Consider the following 15,991-nt stretch of genomic DNA (forward strand, 5'->3'; position numbering starts at 1 on the left):
TATTCCAATTGACATTTTCGAAGGATGCTGAGTTGCAAGTCTCCTATTCAGGGGGGCGCCCTGTCTGTGTACATATGTCAGCGCTTCCTAGGGGGATTTGGAATCAAGCGCTATGACCCTGCTGCTATCCGTTTGACAATTTCTCCTTAAACAACCTACAGAGTGCAACCGCCACAAACTTCACCCCTATAGAAGGCAATATTGATGTACGTGATAGTCGTACAATTCCAAATAATACGAACCATCTCCACCGGGCTTGGGGGCCAATTATTGTGGCGGTGATAGTGATATGTACTAAAGTTTACATGAATCAGATTGTTTGTTAGATTTGCCTCTGTTTTAGTCTATATTCGTGTGTCGAGTTTGAGATTTTATGTACTCTAGTTTAAGTTGGATTTCGTGCATATTCTCGCAATCCCTAGCTATATCTCGTTTTTGTATAGTCCGTTATAGTCAAGGATATTTCAACCTGCGACCTCGGTGGTACTTACCCGATTCGGTAACTATCTGCGGACCACATACCCAATACCCAGAGGACGAAGTATACGGGGGAAAATATATATCTCTCCAAAACATCATCTAAAAAGAAATAAAATCAGTACTCGATAGCCGGGTGCAAACCCAAATCCCAATTTCAATTCAAATGACAAGAACTAAAAAAAAAACTCCAACGTTACACCTAGCCCACCACAATATCCGAACCACGCAAGGTAAGCACAGTCCAAACCAGCACATACATCGCACCCATGTCCAAACCTCGAAAACAGCACCCACCCAGACACGTTATCCAATAGACGGGACAGATAAGCCAATCACGACATTCCCATGTAGATATGAAAACAATGACTGCCAGCACACAAAAGCAAAAACCACGCTAACCCCGCACGGCACCAATGATCAGCGCTTGACCGGCCGGTCTCGCAACGGTGCTGCGCCTACACAAGCACAACACATGCATGGTGTGCGAGTTACGCGCCGGGCTGAGACTCGAGGCGGCGCAGTTGGAATCGTCTCTAGCGGCTTATGGCTGTTTGACTGTGTATCACGACCTCCGAGTCCGTGGTTAGGTATGGTGGCATGCAGCTGACGATGTATTTGTTGGCTAGGGTGGTTCTGGGGGCGGGATTCGTGGGCTGGGCTAGGGTGAGGATCGGCCGTGGTGAATCCCTGTATGGCGAATAGGGATGAGGTTGTGGGGTTTCTCGCGGGTGACAGAATTCGAGTGTTTGTAGAGCTATCGTCCCGGATAAACGGGGAACTGGACAAAGGCATCTAGTTTATGATATTGATGAGGCGGAACTATGAATGTAAATATATGTTTCATTGGTCAACAATGACTTCTAAGCTCTTCGTTGTCTTGCTTTGGGCCTTATGCTATGGTATCATGACATCTTGAAGGCTAACGCTGAACGGGAATTTTCAACGAGCCTTCCAAAAATCGTCGAAGGTAACTGTTGTATTCACGGGAGAGGGTATCCAATTAGGGTGTAGGTTCCATGAGCTTCTTCAGTTTACGGAGAGAAAGAGGTTTGACTAGATAGTCGTCGACACCTGCGGTCACCGCCGCCTGCTGCATGGTATCCGAAGCGACGCCTGTGACAGCCATGATGCGGGAGGGTTGGAGACCATGGTCTTTTTCATGTTGTCGGATCTTACTGGTGGAGACCAGACCATCCATTATAGGCATTGATAAATCTGGAACCACGCAGTTAGTAAAATTGGGGTTAGAGATGTTCAAGGAACTTGTAGACTAACCCATCAATATCAAGTCATATCTTCGACTTGAAGATTCAACCTGTTCCAATGCAATCAGTCCATTAGAAGCCGTGTCGTAAGTACAGCCAAGCTTTCGCATGAATGTAGCCAGGATCTGTTCCATGGTTGTAAGCCACATCACAAGGAATTGATTGAAAGGACCGATATACGAGAAAGTGGCAACCTTAACGTAACCGAGTTTGCGGGAGAATACTTACCTGGAGGTTGATGTCGTTGTCATCCACGATGAGAACATGGATATCGTTCGTTTGACTGAACGATCGAATTGGCAAGTCCGTGATAAGAGGACCCGGACTGATCAATTCAACTGGAGGCTTTTGTGAAAGACCTTTTGGTATTTCCGGTATGTTCTGTGGGGTAGGTTTTGACAGAAGAATTTCATGGCTTATAGGTGGAATGGTAACTGGAGCTTCAAGGCCGCCGATTTGAGCTTGTGACCTGTGTAAATCCATTATTCTTTGAGCGGTTTCACGGATCTTCCGAGGTCCATATCTGCATCGAAGGTCAGCTCGATTATTGGCAAAAGGGGTGGACTCTAGACGTACGGCTGTGCCATCAGGAATGCATTCGGAGGTAGAGAGGAGCCTAGGGAGGGTGTCGTGCTGCCCAAGACAATGAAGAACTTGAAATGATGACCGGCATTCATGGTAGAGGGTGATTGATCATTCAAAATAGCGTTGAACTTTGCCTCTTCGATAACCGCGATGTCACCCTCTCCCTTCTCGAGTGACTCTGCCAGTGCAATATGCCATCCAAACTGCACCCTGAAAATATTGGATAGAGTGTCCTCAATCGAAATCTTCCGTTTCGCATCGGGGCTTAGGATGCCAGTGGGCGTCTCCGTCAAGTCAGGACAGCCGTTGAACCCAATGAGGCATGCCTTCAGAGTGTCCTTGCGTCTTTGAGTTTCCAGCGATGAAGCGTTGTCGAATAACTCGGCGGGGACATGGTCCTTGGGACGCTCTGCAGGAATGTAAACATCGACCTGGGTACCAACACCTTTTTCGCTGGTTATTTTGAGATGACCACTCAGGAAAGTCACTAGCTTATGCACGACGCTGAGTCCAAGCCCAACGCCCTCTGATAGGGCGTCTTCCTGGGTGAATGGGGAGAATGCGGAGTTTCTAAGAAAGTCCTGTGCAATTCCTTTGCCCGTGTCTGTAACGCGGAGATGGACAAGATGTGGTTCTGTTTCGGTCTGAGCTGCGGCTTGTGACAAAGATACCTCGATGAGGCCAGTCTGCGTCCATTTCATTGCATTGCCGAGGAGATTCATGACTATTCTCCTCCAGGCACCAGCAACTGATCGGATATTCCAGGTGCTGGACTGCTCAACGTTTACTACCACCGACAATTCATCCCCACTTCGAGTAACACAAGAGGTGGGTTGAGAGGGCGGAATAGCAGTAGCCATTTCACTTGCAAGGACCGAGACACGCCCGGGTGCCTTTCGACTGGTATGGAGTATCACGGTGACTTCTTCAACCAAGGAATCGAGATTGAAATTGGACACTAGGCTTGTTCCACAATCTTCAGCGTTGGCCTCGCTGAGACGTTGCGTAGTGGCCAAGTTGTTGATTTTACAGTAATCCAGCCTTGCTATTAGTTAGTAACATGTTCGCTAGATGGACTGTGAATAAAACCTACAGGTGATCTATTGTGTCCAGCAAAGTCAATCCCGATGTCGAGATCATGTTAACCATATCACGGTGCGCAGGCTGAAGCGGAATATCATGTAGCAATTCTGCACTCGCGAGGATCCCATGAAGCGGGGAGCGGAGCTCATGACTGATCGAGGTTACAAAGTCGAATTTCGAGTTCTCGCTGGCGGTCCAGTGTATCCGAGACACTTCGGAGATCATAGAATCTCCAAAAGCTTTGAAGTAGTGCAGGTCCTCTACACCCAAAGGGCGATGGGTTCCATTCACCCAAGCCAGTGTACCTGCAAGCCATCGGGATTTGCTCCAATCCCATAGAGGATAGAAGAGTACACATTTGGCTTCAGGGAGCTGTTGAGAGATACAAAGAGAGATCTGCCGGATGATTTCAAAATCGGGACCAGGGATCTCTGAATTGCCACTTGGAGAGTCAATGGAGCTGGCCAGGTTACTCCTGCTGTCCATGTTGAAGATGCGGCCGTCTGGAAAGTGTGTAATCAACGAATGCAGTAACTCTTCGGTCACTTTGACCTGGCATTTGGAGTCAGTGTTGCTTTTAGCTGACCTGCAGCTTATAGCCTGACCCAAGGAACCACAGTAGTATTTTGCGTCTTTGGGTGAATTTTCATCAGGAAGACCCCAAGGACCAGAGTGCGAAGCGATGGGCGAACGTGTCTTAAAATTCAGCAAGGCATCCCAATCATCATGCCGTCCAGAAGGTTCGCTAAAATGGAGTTAGAAAATGTCAATTATCTGAAGATGGAGTGACTAACAATTGCGGGTCATTTCGGTAGGCATCAAGAAAAACCACACCGTCCAAGTCCAAAGATTCTTTCAGTAGGAGGCTGGCACGGGCAAAAGTTGCAGCTATGCGTTCAGCGATAGGCACATTGTCTGGCACTAACGATTCCGGGGGTCCTTCTACAGAACAGGGAAGCGGTTCGGCTCGGTCCGAAGTTTGAGATGATGGCAGAGTATAGTTTGACGCGGAAGGTATATGTTGAGAAAATATCGTCGTTTCCTTTCCATTAAGACTCGTGGATGACCTTGGGTCAAGGGGTGCATAGCCACTAATTTCCTTTTCTGTGGATAAAGAATCAAGCGTTCCCCCCACATCGCCTGGCTGAACTATTAGCCCTAAATCTTCAGGATTGAGCTTCTTCGCAGATGCTTCAATCAGACCTTGAGTGGAGGATCCAGTAGGGTCAAATTTTGAATGACTTTTGACGAAGTTTGTCAACCCTTTCACCAAGTTCTCTGACCGACGATGATATTGAACGATCCGCGCATTTTCAAGGTGGTTTGAAATTGAGTCGGCAATCTCCCGGAGAGCAGCCACATCTTCATCTCCAAATTCGGTTCGTGGCTTGTTGTCCACCACACAATATGAACCTAGTACGAACCCGGAAGGGCTGTACAATGGCACCTCGGCGTAGAATCGAAAGAAAGGCCAGTCAAGCACATACGGGCGATCTTTGTAGAAGTCCTCCTTTGTGAAATCGCGAATGATGTTGCGTGTCTGGTTGGCTGTTATATTCTCCGTGTCTAGCACCTGGGAAGAATCTTGTCCAGTGAAAAGTCGAATGGCGTGGGGACACACTCCCCATTCCAAGTCAAGTGTATTGACACCCAGGAAGATGCCATCGTCTGGGCGATGAAGATCTTTGTTTCGAAGAGAGATCGAGGCCGTTGCCTCTGAAATGACGTGCTGACTTTCTCCGTCGATGATTGAAACGAAAGACCGATTACAGCCAAAGCGATAGACTCCCAGTTGTGTCAGCGCGGTCAAAGTGGTATCGTTGGGAAGACGGGGGGAGGGTATGTCCTGTGGTATATCATGTACGTCCTGGTCTGAGCTTGTAGAGACTGGCTGATCAAATGTACAATAATATCTGTCGAGATCGGGGGTGTGTTAGTGGGGATCGCGATCGCAGGGCGGGGAACAAACTTAGACAAATCTCGAATTCTCTCCCGCTCGACATCAGTTTCGGGCTGACCCATATTAGATGGGCCAGCTGATCTATAGCTGGTCACTTCCACATAAGAATGAGGTTAAGAAGTTAAGAAGATGTTAGAAGTAAGATAAAAATAAAGAGTTACGAAAAAAACCAAAAGACAGGTTAGTCCCCTGTTTTTGGGGAAACCTTGGGAGTGGAGCCTCGGTTAGAGCTAAGACTGACATGGACTAGTCTAGACTCTATTAGACTCTCTTTTCTAAAGGTCCAGATCTCATACACCTCCATCGACACATCAGCACCGTGCCTAAAAGGGACTCGGAGACTACGTAGATCATCGTTAATTGATCCAGAGACAAAGCAGTATGAAAGTGAAAGCGTCTCTGCAGGAATACCAGACGTTTCTCTCTCCACTGTTCAATTCGCCTGACAACTTGTTCTCTTACAATTCTATAATCATGGAATTTCCAGATCTCCCGTTGGAGATAATCTACATTATCACCGACTTCTTAGAACTTGATAGCGATATCAGCGCTCTGTCACGAACGACCACGCAAACTGCATATGTCACTCGACACTTTCCTGTACAAGAATAATGTCAACCGCTACAACGGTTGCGCTCTGGAATGGGCAGCTCGACATGGTCGAGGAACTGTCGCTCGAAAGTCACTCGAAGCCGGTGCCCCGCTTTTGGGTACATACCCTGAAGAAAGCCCGCCAATATCCTTGGCGGCTCGTGGGGGGCATGAAGCCGTAGTCAAGATTTTCTTGGAATGGGTTCTTCGTCTAAATGGAGGACAAATGTGGTGGCCCCAGGGACCAGAGCCAGAATGGAACAAGGATTTACTCCGCTATGACTCGGATGTTACTCGCTTGGACGACCCAATGGATAGGGCTTTTTGCTACGGGCAAGACTCTGTCGTCCATCTGTTGCGTGCCTATGGTGGAATGGCGCATTTTGGGCAGCCCAGGATTGCCTGGGCCATGCTTGTTGCTATCTCAGAGGGCTATACAGCCGTTGTGAGATTCCTCCGTGAAAGATATCCCGAAACGATCGACTACATGGTTCATGTTGAAAATGATCAAATGCTGCTGTCCATGGCCTGCCAGACGGATGTTGCTAGGATTTTAATCGAAGCCGGGGTTCCTGTGGATATCGCAGACTTTTGGGAGTGTAGTCCTCTGTGAAGAGCAGTGGAATCCGGAAACGAAAGCCTTGTTCGGTTATTAGTCGAGGCCGGGGCCTGTCCCAATCCCGTATTGCCAAATGGGGCCACACTCGGGTACCTTGAGGCTGGCTGCAGAGCGGCAAAATGTGGAAGTGGTTCGGTATTTGTTGGGCTATGTCGACGTAGAGAGCAAGATTAGGGCCAGAAGCGAGGACTTGGCTGTGCTTTTGCTTGTGGCTGCAGCCTGTGGATTTGAAGAGATGTTGAAAAAGGTACTCAGGGCTCGATGTCGTCCAGACAAGACATGCGCTCCCTGCAGGCCATGGTTTTTCAAAGAATCTGAAACAGCATTTTCCTGGGCCGTGGAAAGGGGTGATATCAAAATCGCCACGCTTCTTCTCGAGAAAGGAGCTAAGCGTAATAAATCGATAACATGGACCGACCCTCCATTGACGAGGGCTTTTAGGAGTGGGAACACCGACATGGTGGCATTACTACTCAAGCATGGCGTTAATGAGGTTAAGATAGATTGGAATGCCACCCCTGCCCTTGTCGCAGCCATGCCATTCCCGTCAATAGTCGATATGCTCCTCGAGAGAGGAGCAGATTGTCAGGCGAGGTTTGGCACAAAAGGGTTTGCCCCAATCGAGTGGGCTATACGGAGTGGAAATGTTGCTTTGGTTCAAAGACTGCTCGATCACGGTGTCACATTGAACATATGCCTGGCGGGCACGGAGAGAACGATTCTCACCTCCGCAGCCGTAGGAGGGGCAACGATGCTTCAATTTCTGCATCCATATGGCGTGATACCTGTTCCCAGCGACATATATGACCAGTATGCAATGGTAGCTGCTGTGAGAAGGGGAGACTCAATAACCACGGAGTATTTCCTCAACCAAGGATTTGACCCGAATTCTGATCTCGGCGCACTCCGGCAGTATTATTCATACGACCACAATATAAGACCTTACCTGAGCAATGCTGCAGAGGCTCCTGACCCTGAAGCAGCAGCAGCGACTCTTGATGTACTTTTGCATTATGGCGCTGATATAGACAAATGGGAGGAGCTACCTTATTGCTGGTCACGCGTGGGTCATAAAGGAAGGCGATTGGTCTCTCTACGCCTCATCCTAGAACGAGGGGCTAATCCTCTTCCCGAACACAAGTTTGGGTTATCAATGCTGGCAGAGGCAGCGGAAAGGAACCACAAAGAGGCCATCCAGCTCTTGCTAACACATGCCCAAAAGCGCGCTCTTACCCTCGATGATCTGCATCGCAATCTTCTCTTAGTTGAAGGAACATCAGAGCAATGGGAGAGACAGCGTTTTCAGGGAAGTTGGTATATCGTTAGGCTCTGGAGACGACTTTATTGGCGAAAGATGTATCCTGTACTGACGTGACGGCTACGTACCCCAGCTCTCTCAATGTATTTTGGCTGAATCTATCAATAAATGAATCAAGCGGGAGATCCCTATCTTATGTTAAGGCTAACCTCCTCAATTGGGCAATACTGAATCTAAGTCAGACATCCTGGCTTGAAGGTAACTTGCGGACTAGTATTCAATTGGAATCTATGCATAGTTCATTTCTCTTATTCAAGGGCAAAGGAAATGAAACGAAGGCAGCGCCGAGACCACTAACACTTCTTCACATCTGTCTCCTCGATGTTAAACTCTTCCCACGCAGGCTGGTCAAATCCGTTCGGACGACTGGACCGTGCAAACTGATTATCCACTCCGCCAATGGCTACGACTGGCTTGACAATCTCGACATCCGCGCCATATGCGCGCGATGACCATAGTTCTGTCAATGGCTTGCGGCCTTCCGACTCAGAACCAGCAGGCTTGTACAAGTGCGGGAATCGCTCCTGCATACCCTTCAGCACAGTCGACGAGATGCGGTCAACGCTATCGCAGTGACGCAACTTGAAGAACTCGGGCGGCTGCACCTTACGAAGCTCCTCCTGCACCTCTGCTGGGTATTGACCCATTGCAAAGAGGAGAAGGTCGTAGTGCATCAGCGAGGCTTTACCGTGGTATGAGCCTCCAGTCTTCGCGCGGTGATAAAGACCCGTCAGCGCGGCGATGGCACCCATGCAGCCCGTACCGTAGTCAGAGATGGGGAATGGGGGTACAACGGGTGTTGAGAGGCCCATGAACTGGCCTTGGGCCCAAGCAATTCCGGTCACCTGTAGGTAAGGTCAGTTGTGATCGGAATATTGAAGACTGTACGTGGTAACTTACACAGTCCGCTATCTGCTGCCATCCAGCGCGGCCAGCCCACTCGCCTTCGTATCCGAAGCAGTTCTCATTCACGTAAACGATGCCTTTGCCGCGCTTCTTGGCCAATGCAGCCATGGCCTCTGCTCCATAGCCAAGCTTATCCAGAGCTCCAGGACGGTAGCCATCGACGATAACATCCACATCATCCAGTAGCTTCTCAAACTGCTTTCGTCCAGCCTCGCTCTTCAAATCAAGTTCCGCTGTAAGCTTGCCCATGTTACCATCAACCTGGAAGAACGGCACATCGGAAAGGTTTGGACTGGTGATCTTCAAAACGTCGGCACCATACTCGGCTAGAATACGGGTAACAGTCGGGCCTGCGATGATACGGCACATCTCCAGTACCTTGATGCCCTCGAGAATCTTGTTACTGCCATTGCTGCTAGCTGGGAAAGGAGTTGGAGGAAGATCCCCGGGCAATTTGGTGACTTTCCATGCAGGTTCTTCGACGTTGAGTTTTCCCTGTGAAATGATTAGCCTGATTGTTGCGTTCGGATACAGCACTGCAAAACTTACATGGGGAGTCTTGATGAAGTCCTCATGTTTGTAAGCAGTCACACCAGCCTGGCGTCTCTCCTTGTTCATCTCTTCAAGCTCGGCAGCTGTGTATTGCTGTACCTTATTCTCAATAACCTTGATGATTTCTTCATAGTCAGTCAAGTCTGGTCGCTGGCCTTCCAGTCCAATCATGTTCAAGGTAGTCGTAGCCTCTAGCGAACCATGGATATGGAAGAATTCGTCTGGATTCTTAGTCTTGTAGAGATTCGCCGACATACGTCGGTAGCCGTTAGATTGGGCAGCCAGCAAATCCGTATCTGTGACAGTCAGTATTGTCTTGTCGCTCGATAGGTCAGTCGACATCGACACGGAAGTACATACTCTTCAGCTTTGATTTCACGTCCGGGTCCAATTTCGACAAGCCATCCACCTTTGCCATGTACGCTTGACATCCGAACGCAGTGGCAGCTTCGAGGTTGACTTGAATGCCCCGAGGTCCCGCGCCAGCACCAAAGCGCAGGTCAGCAATGGCGGCGGCCACGGAACCTTCGACGCCCTTCAGCGCTGCAAGTGTCTCGGTCTCTTTAAATGGAATGGGGAAGTAGATTTCATTATGACTGGTAGAGAACGAGACACGGTCTTTGTTTGCAAGGACCTCGGGTGGTAAGTCGAAGCGTTCCGACTGCTCACAAAGCTCGGAGAAGATGCGGCTGGTCTCGAGGACCGGAGAGTACATGCTGCCTGTCATGTTATTTCTCTCTCCCTCTCTGTAGATACTTGCACTTGAATGTTGGGTGGATGGAGGTTCAAGGTGACTTCTTTGATATCGGATCAACACGCGTCATGCCACGTGAGAGTCCGTAATTAGAAGCACGAGATGCGCAGAATGTTTGTGGGGAAACGAAGTAAGAGCCGGCTATATAAGGGTCCATGACGACCTCTGGTAATCGGGTCCCGAGAGTTTGGCCGTCGGGTGACCACACCCGCCCCATTACCCCAAGGTCCACGGGTTAGCCGTCGGCTTACATCTATGGGATCTACTACGACTTGGCTGGTTATAAGAAATTTATGGTGCTTTTTCACCAAGTGCTGTCTACTTGCAGCTCCAAATTATCGCAATACACAGCGGATATGAATCACCTCGAGTCAAGCTACACCCCGCACGACGCAGATCCGAAACAGACGGCTATCGGGATCGGATGCGATTAGATCGGAACCGTCACGTGATGATATGACAAACAGCATGAGATGCCCAGGTGGGCAATATCAAATTCAGCTCATTTTGCGACTTTTAATGATGCTTGACGGATTCAAGAGTGGGATAGGCATAAAAGTGAAGCTTTTTCAGATCAGACGACATGTACATATGTGCATACAACTTTGGAAAAACAGTTTCTGTCTATATTACTCCGACAGCATGGTTCGATTAGATGTCGCATAAAGTACTGTCTGTATTCATAATATCGTGCCAAATCTTCCTACGCTGTGGCACAATTGATGGATCTCTTTGGAGCTCGGGTACAACCTCTGCATGACAATCTAGAATCGCAACATGTAGTCACGTGACCTACAAAATGTTAGCCCGAATCTCCAATCTCCGCAGTTTTGCGATTTTTCCAGTAGGCGACGATGCTACTCCGAACTAAATTGCGGCCGAGGGCATTCCGGCTCGCAGCTTATCGCCCAACCCGGTTCGTCTCCGAAATCCCGTTCCTGCGCATTCAGGATGGAACTTTTTACAAGAAATACCCAACCGCCGAAGACTCGTCTAATCCACCTCTCTTCCCAAACCTGAACCTCACTCTACCCGGTATTCACATTGACGGCGCCGTCAAGGCAGCACCTCCGCAACACTGGGCTATAATTGGCCCATCTGGCCGAACCGACCTCCTCCATATCCTCCGTGGCCAACACATCTGTATCCCGCCCAACGCACGTTCATATCCGTACCTCCTCACAGACGAGATCGCCGACAAGGACCCGCAGTTACGCGTGGTGGAAAATGCAGTCCAATATGTTGGATTTAGTGGTGAGGGCTCGGGGGCTATTGGGGGAACCCGTGGCGCATATCTTAGTGCTCGCTATGAGAGTTATCGGGAGGAAACCGACTGGACCGTGCTGCAATACTTGCGTGGCCAGACCTCCTTGAATCCGATGGAGGGCGACGAGCAAGGCACGCTACATGACGAAAATTTGCTCCAGCAGACCATTTCAGGTTTTGACCTCAGAAATATCCTCGACTTGCCAGTCTCCAGCCTGAGCAATGGTCAAACCCGCCGAGCGCGAATTGCAAAGGCGGTTTTAAGCAAACCAGAGCTATTGCTTCTTGACGAGCCATTCAGTGAGTGTTTAAATTGCACATTCGATGGCTGTGACCTTCTAACCTCTACTTAGTGGGATTGGACCCGGTGGCTGTGAAAAAGATCTCTGGAATTCTTCATGAGCTAGCGAAGAGACACGCCCCGCGGCTCATTATGGCTCTGCGCCCCCAGGACAAGGTGCCGGACTGGATCACACACATTATGGTTGTGGGTAATTCCAACAAGGTCCTCTCCTGCAAGGGCCAAGGGCAGCTATCGATGACACGCTCAATGTCTGGAGCTACGTTGCAAATAAGTCTAAGCAGGACCGGGACTCTCTACCCGAACAGCAAACACAAATATTGAAGAAATGTGAAGCAGACTTGAAGGCTGGTGTCTTGGATAAAGAACTCCTTGGGGATTTGGTGGCGCATACGAACCCTATAAAGTCCTTAGAAGTCTATGCGTCATTAGGCGGAGAGCCAGTTATTGATATGGAAGGAGTTCGTGTCCAGTATGGGGACAAGGTAATACTCGGTGATTGGCAACAGAAGGTGAAGGACGAAATAAAGGACGGGCTGCACTGGCGAGTCCGTCGGGGGCAGCGCTGGGCGATCCTTGGTCCCAATGGATCAGGCAAGACAACATTGCTATCGATGATCACGTCGGACCATCCGCAGGCGTATGGGCAGCCTGTCAAACTTTTTGGACGATCCAGGCTTCCCGAGCCTGGAAAACCAGGAATTTCAATCTTTGAACTGCAGTCCCGCATTGGACACTCGTCACCGGAAATCCATGCGTTCTTCCCGCGTCAACTGTCAATCCGTCAAGCTCTCGAGACTGCCTTCGCCGAAACCTTCCTATCAAAGCCGAAGCTGAACATTGAACGAGATCTAGACATATCTGCAATCCTGCAATACTTCAGGCCCCAGCTGGATCCAAATTACACCACGAGCAAGGTGGCAGATAACATATCGACTGCCCGTCTCCCTCTCCCGTCCCTGACCAAGCAGACTCACGTCAAGCTAGATAGATACGCGTTACTGGATCACATTGTTGGATACGCGGATGAAATTCTCTTCGGTGAACTCACCACCGCACAACAACGCATTGTGCTTTTCATGCGAGCCCTCGTCGCCAAGCCGGATATTGTTATCCTCGACGAAGCTTTCTCGGGCTTATCCGCAGCACAGCGTAACATGTGCTTGCACTTCCTAGACAGGGCGAGAGAGCTAAAGTCCGTGCCTCCAATGTAACCCGTATGGAGGTGGATTTACGGTTCACTGGTCTCACGGAGGATCAAGCCTTGATCATGACTAGCCATGTTGCTGAGGAGATTCCTGACAGCGTCCGCTACTACATGCGACTGCCGTCTCCCGCAGGCACTCCGAATCCGCTTGATTTCCGCTTTGGCATTCTCCAATCTAAAACTAGTCTGAGACACCCTCAGACCTGGGAGGCAGCCTGGTCTCCTCCAGATGCATTCCTCGAGCATGCCCGCAGGACGTGGCGCCGCAAACAACATACTTTGCCGGTACAGGATATTTCTGAATTCGAATGGTGGTCGATTTAGTGGTATAGATATTTAGATCTGATCTGGCATTCTTGGCGACTGTATTATAGAACTTCTTGTACATCTAATTCAAATCCCAATTCATCTGCGACAAATCAATCTATATTTCCGAAAAGTCCGCCGTCATTTAAAACACATGTACCTCCTAGGGAATTCCCGCAACAAAACTTGACTCGGCATCAGCCAGTTATGAGCGAGAACTTTCGTCACTCCCAGGATCATCTTCCCTTCCGTCTTGCCATGTTGAACAATGTCGACACCGAAGCGCCTTTGAACAATTAGCCAGGGCAAAACACATATCGGATCAAACCACTTACCGATTCACTGATATACTGCTTGCAGTATGGACAGCGGACAGTAGGCTTGATGATCTTGTCCTGGAAGATAAGCATGTATAGATGTCCGACCGCGTACAGAGTAAGGCTGACCCCCAGGAAGTTAAGAGCGGTCTCCATAAACGCCCTGCATCCATTTATTTGTATCAAAACGCCCTGAAGGGACATGAGTAGCTGGGTAGGTCTACATACCCATAAGCCAGAACCAGTGCTCCATCTTCTCTCGCTTGAAGGAGGGTATTATACCCATTCTGCTGGTCGAAATTCGGACCCTTGGAGAGAACGGCGAATTTCTGATCCATGTTTCGGTTCAAAAATGGCAGCAGAGAGACAATCGGCAGAACCATGTCTGTTACGAATGATGTGACGACTTTGGTGAACGCATTAGCTATACTTCAATTGGGATCTATATGTTAGCAGGGTGGTTAGGTTGTTATGCAAAGGGAGAACTAACATCAAACCCAACGCAACCTCGAGGACATTATCCCGCGCAGCGAAGTTTATGAAGCCATCCCAGGCATGTCGCACTTGCTCCTGGGCCTTTTGGCCAGTACGTAAAAGAGCTTCGGTGCTTTCGTCGAGACCGCGCATATTGGGTTTACGTGCAGCTTGTGAAGCTCGGGAATCAAGAGAGAACATTTAGGCAAAAGCAAAGGAGAACACCCCTCTCGAAGGACTTCTCAGAGATTTGACATCCATGCGGGTCATGTGCGTGTGTTTGGGCGGGGATGCGATTTAGCTTGGCGGCTTAGTACTCTGGACAGTTCGACCCCTATAGTCCACTATTAAGAGTTTAGGCGCACTGTACTGACGGTGTGGACAATAAACATCTCTTCTTTGGGTGAAGGCATTGCTTGGCTCTCAAAATGGCTGGGTTTATGATGCTTTAGTATACATAGGTATCCTGTACCTAGCACTATGCGGGGAATGCTGCCTTGTGATAAGTACTGAGTACATTTTCTCTAATCAACATCCATGGCTAGATCCCCATCCAGAGCTGCAAGTTTACACTTATAGGATATGTAGGTCAGTCCGGTTTATAAAGAGAGATCAAAATCAGGTATACCAAAATAGCAATCCATTTGACATACAGCGATATAGCAATACTTTCAGCATCAATCTTCCCCATCCTCAGGCTATTTTCAGGAAATTAGACTTGATAGCAGTCATAAATCCAATCACTCGCTCACGATTCGGCAAGCCGCTAGAGACGTACCATTCCCGATCAGAAACAAGAGCCATCAAATCAAGCCGTAAGGCCTGCCAATCGATTGAATAATTCGACTCCCTCAGTGAGGTCAGTTCAACGAATAACTCCTCTTTCAGTCGCACCTTCCAAAAGCAATCCGGTAATGTCCACTGCCATGCCGAAAGCATATTTCGTGTATTCTTCACATCAGCCGGTGTGTAGTCAATAGGGCAAGTCCACTCGGCGATCATAGTCGCAACTTCCAATGGTACGTGACTGCAACGAGGGGCAATGTATTCCTTCTTGGTCTTCCTTGCGTTGTCAACTACTTTTTGAACCTCGGGTACTATGAGAGGATTCTTGTAGATATCACAGCCGAACTCGAACCCCTTATAAGTACGGCCATGCCCGGACTTCCATTGTTTTTGCTCCCAATCCTGAATTCCCCATAACCTATTGTTCCGCCAGTATTTTCGGCCGGCACGAATAAATTTCTCCAGCTTCTTTTCAACCAATGCCGTGGGCATGATGTGGTTGAAAAGAGCCCAGCAGTGGGCGTGGACAATGAATCCGATATTTTCGTCTTGAAATTCACTCGCTTGTGTTTCGATGTTTGCTGCATGGAATTGAACGAAGGTATCATCATACTGGAGATTGCCTGCTTTCCCGCCGATTCGGGCCACGTTGGGGTCTTTTGGAATCACGTAAGGATGAAAAACTTTCGCGTATTCAATCGTAGTGATACCGGTCAGGAAGTACTTGGTACTACTAGGCTGTTTGATTACTGTGTCTGTTAGAATACATATGTAGACTACGGACCTAGGACGCTTTTATGACACTCAGTGGGCTCGACCCGTGGATGACCACGTGGAGGGGTACTTCGCGAAATCTCCCTCTTCAACTTCCTTTGATGGGACCATCACATGTTCTGCTTTGGCTTTCCTGCGGTATTTCCACTTATCTTCCCCGAACAAAACAGTGGGACGTGTTGGCCTCACAATTTTGGAGTAAAATATTTCTCAACGCACTCCGCATAGAAGGCAATTGTTATCTTCGATCTCTTCCTTCCAATAATCCTCGATCTCATCATGATCGATCACCGAATCGTCCAAACTGGTGGCCATGGATGTACTAGCGATGAATATAGTGTCGAGTTGGCATGGTCATGAATAATTATATCGGATTTAGATCGATGTACGTTATATTAGGGCTGGATCGAAACTCTATATAGTGATGTAACAATGAAGGCTTGAACT

The 15,991-nt window shown here is 48.8% G+C and overlaps 7 protein-coding genes across 7 annotated transcripts; 3 read left to right on the forward strand and 4 right to left on the reverse strand.

Annotated features, from left to right (window-relative positions):
* Positions 1-1,480: 1,480 nt before the first annotated feature.
* N7519_005945 (hybrid sensor histidine kinase/response regulator) lies at positions 1,481-5,435 on the reverse strand (the record flags this gene model as incomplete). The annotated part of the gene is made up of 7 exons (XM_057292721.1): positions 1,481-1,695; positions 1,756-1,870; positions 1,974-2,268; positions 2,322-3,371; positions 3,424-4,158; positions 4,208-5,259; positions 5,319-5,435. 7 exons carry the CDS (start codon positions 5,433-5,435, stop codon positions 1,481-1,483), a joined length of 3,579 nt encoding a protein of 1,192 aa, XP_057147532.1.
* A 518-nt stretch (positions 5,436-5,953) lies between these two features.
* N7519_005946 (uncharacterized protein) lies at positions 5,954-6,577 on the forward strand (the record flags this gene model as incomplete). Its single annotated transcript, XM_057292722.1, has 1 exon — positions 5,954-6,577. One exon carries the CDS (start codon positions 5,954-5,956, stop codon positions 6,575-6,577), a length of 624 nt encoding a protein of 207 aa, XP_057147533.1.
* A 463-nt stretch (positions 6,578-7,040) lies between these two features.
* Positions 7,041-7,958, forward strand: N7519_005947 (ankyrin repeat domain-containing protein; the record flags this gene model as incomplete). Its single annotated transcript, XM_057292723.1, has 1 exon — positions 7,041-7,958. One exon carries the CDS (start codon positions 7,041-7,043, stop codon positions 7,956-7,958), a length of 918 nt encoding a protein of 305 aa, XP_057147534.1.
* Positions 7,959-8,194: 236 nt separating this feature from the next.
* On the reverse strand, positions 8,195-10,074 carry N7519_005948 (CAIB/BAIF family enzyme; the record flags this gene model as incomplete). The annotated part of the gene is made up of 4 exons (XM_057292724.1): positions 8,195-8,746; positions 8,802-9,302; positions 9,357-9,655; positions 9,720-10,074. 4 exons carry the CDS (start codon positions 10,072-10,074, stop codon positions 8,195-8,197), a joined length of 1,707 nt encoding a protein of 568 aa, XP_057147535.1.
* Positions 10,075-10,967: 893 nt separating this feature from the next.
* N7519_005949 (putative ABC transporter) lies at positions 10,968-13,211 on the forward strand (the record flags this gene model as incomplete). The annotated part of the gene is given in 4 exon segments (XM_057292725.1): positions 10,968-11,679; positions 11,733-11,870; positions 11,885-12,839; positions 12,857-13,211. The coding sequence occupies 4 exon segments, from the start codon at positions 10,968-10,970 to the stop codon at positions 13,209-13,211; spliced, it is 2,160 nt and encodes a 719-aa protein (XP_057147536.1).
* A 187-nt stretch (positions 13,212-13,398) lies between these two features.
* N7519_005950 (uncharacterized protein) lies at positions 13,399-14,137 on the reverse strand (the record flags this gene model as incomplete). The annotated part of the gene is made up of 4 exons (XM_057292726.1): positions 13,399-13,479; positions 13,529-13,673; positions 13,739-13,939; positions 14,001-14,137. The coding sequence occupies 4 exons, from the start codon at positions 14,135-14,137 to the stop codon at positions 13,399-13,401; spliced, it is 564 nt and encodes a 187-aa protein (XP_057147537.1).
* Positions 14,138-14,677: 540 nt separating this feature from the next.
* Positions 14,678-15,859, reverse strand: N7519_005951 (uncharacterized protein; the record flags this gene model as incomplete). The annotated part of the gene is made up of 2 exons (XM_057292727.1): positions 14,678-15,508; positions 15,764-15,859. The coding sequence occupies 2 exons, from the start codon at positions 15,857-15,859 to the stop codon at positions 14,678-14,680; spliced, it is 927 nt and encodes a 308-aa protein (XP_057147538.1).
* Between the last annotated feature and the right edge of the window lie 132 nt (positions 15,860-15,991).

The sequence above is a fragment of the Penicillium mononematosum genome, assembly GCF_028829835.1.
Source record: "Penicillium mononematosum strain IBT 11891 chromosome Unknown utg000003l:1.0-8172316.0:1.0-8177699.0, whole genome shotgun sequence".
NCBI classification, from domain to species: Eukaryota; Fungi; Ascomycota; class Eurotiomycetes; order Eurotiales; family Aspergillaceae; genus Penicillium; species Penicillium mononematosum.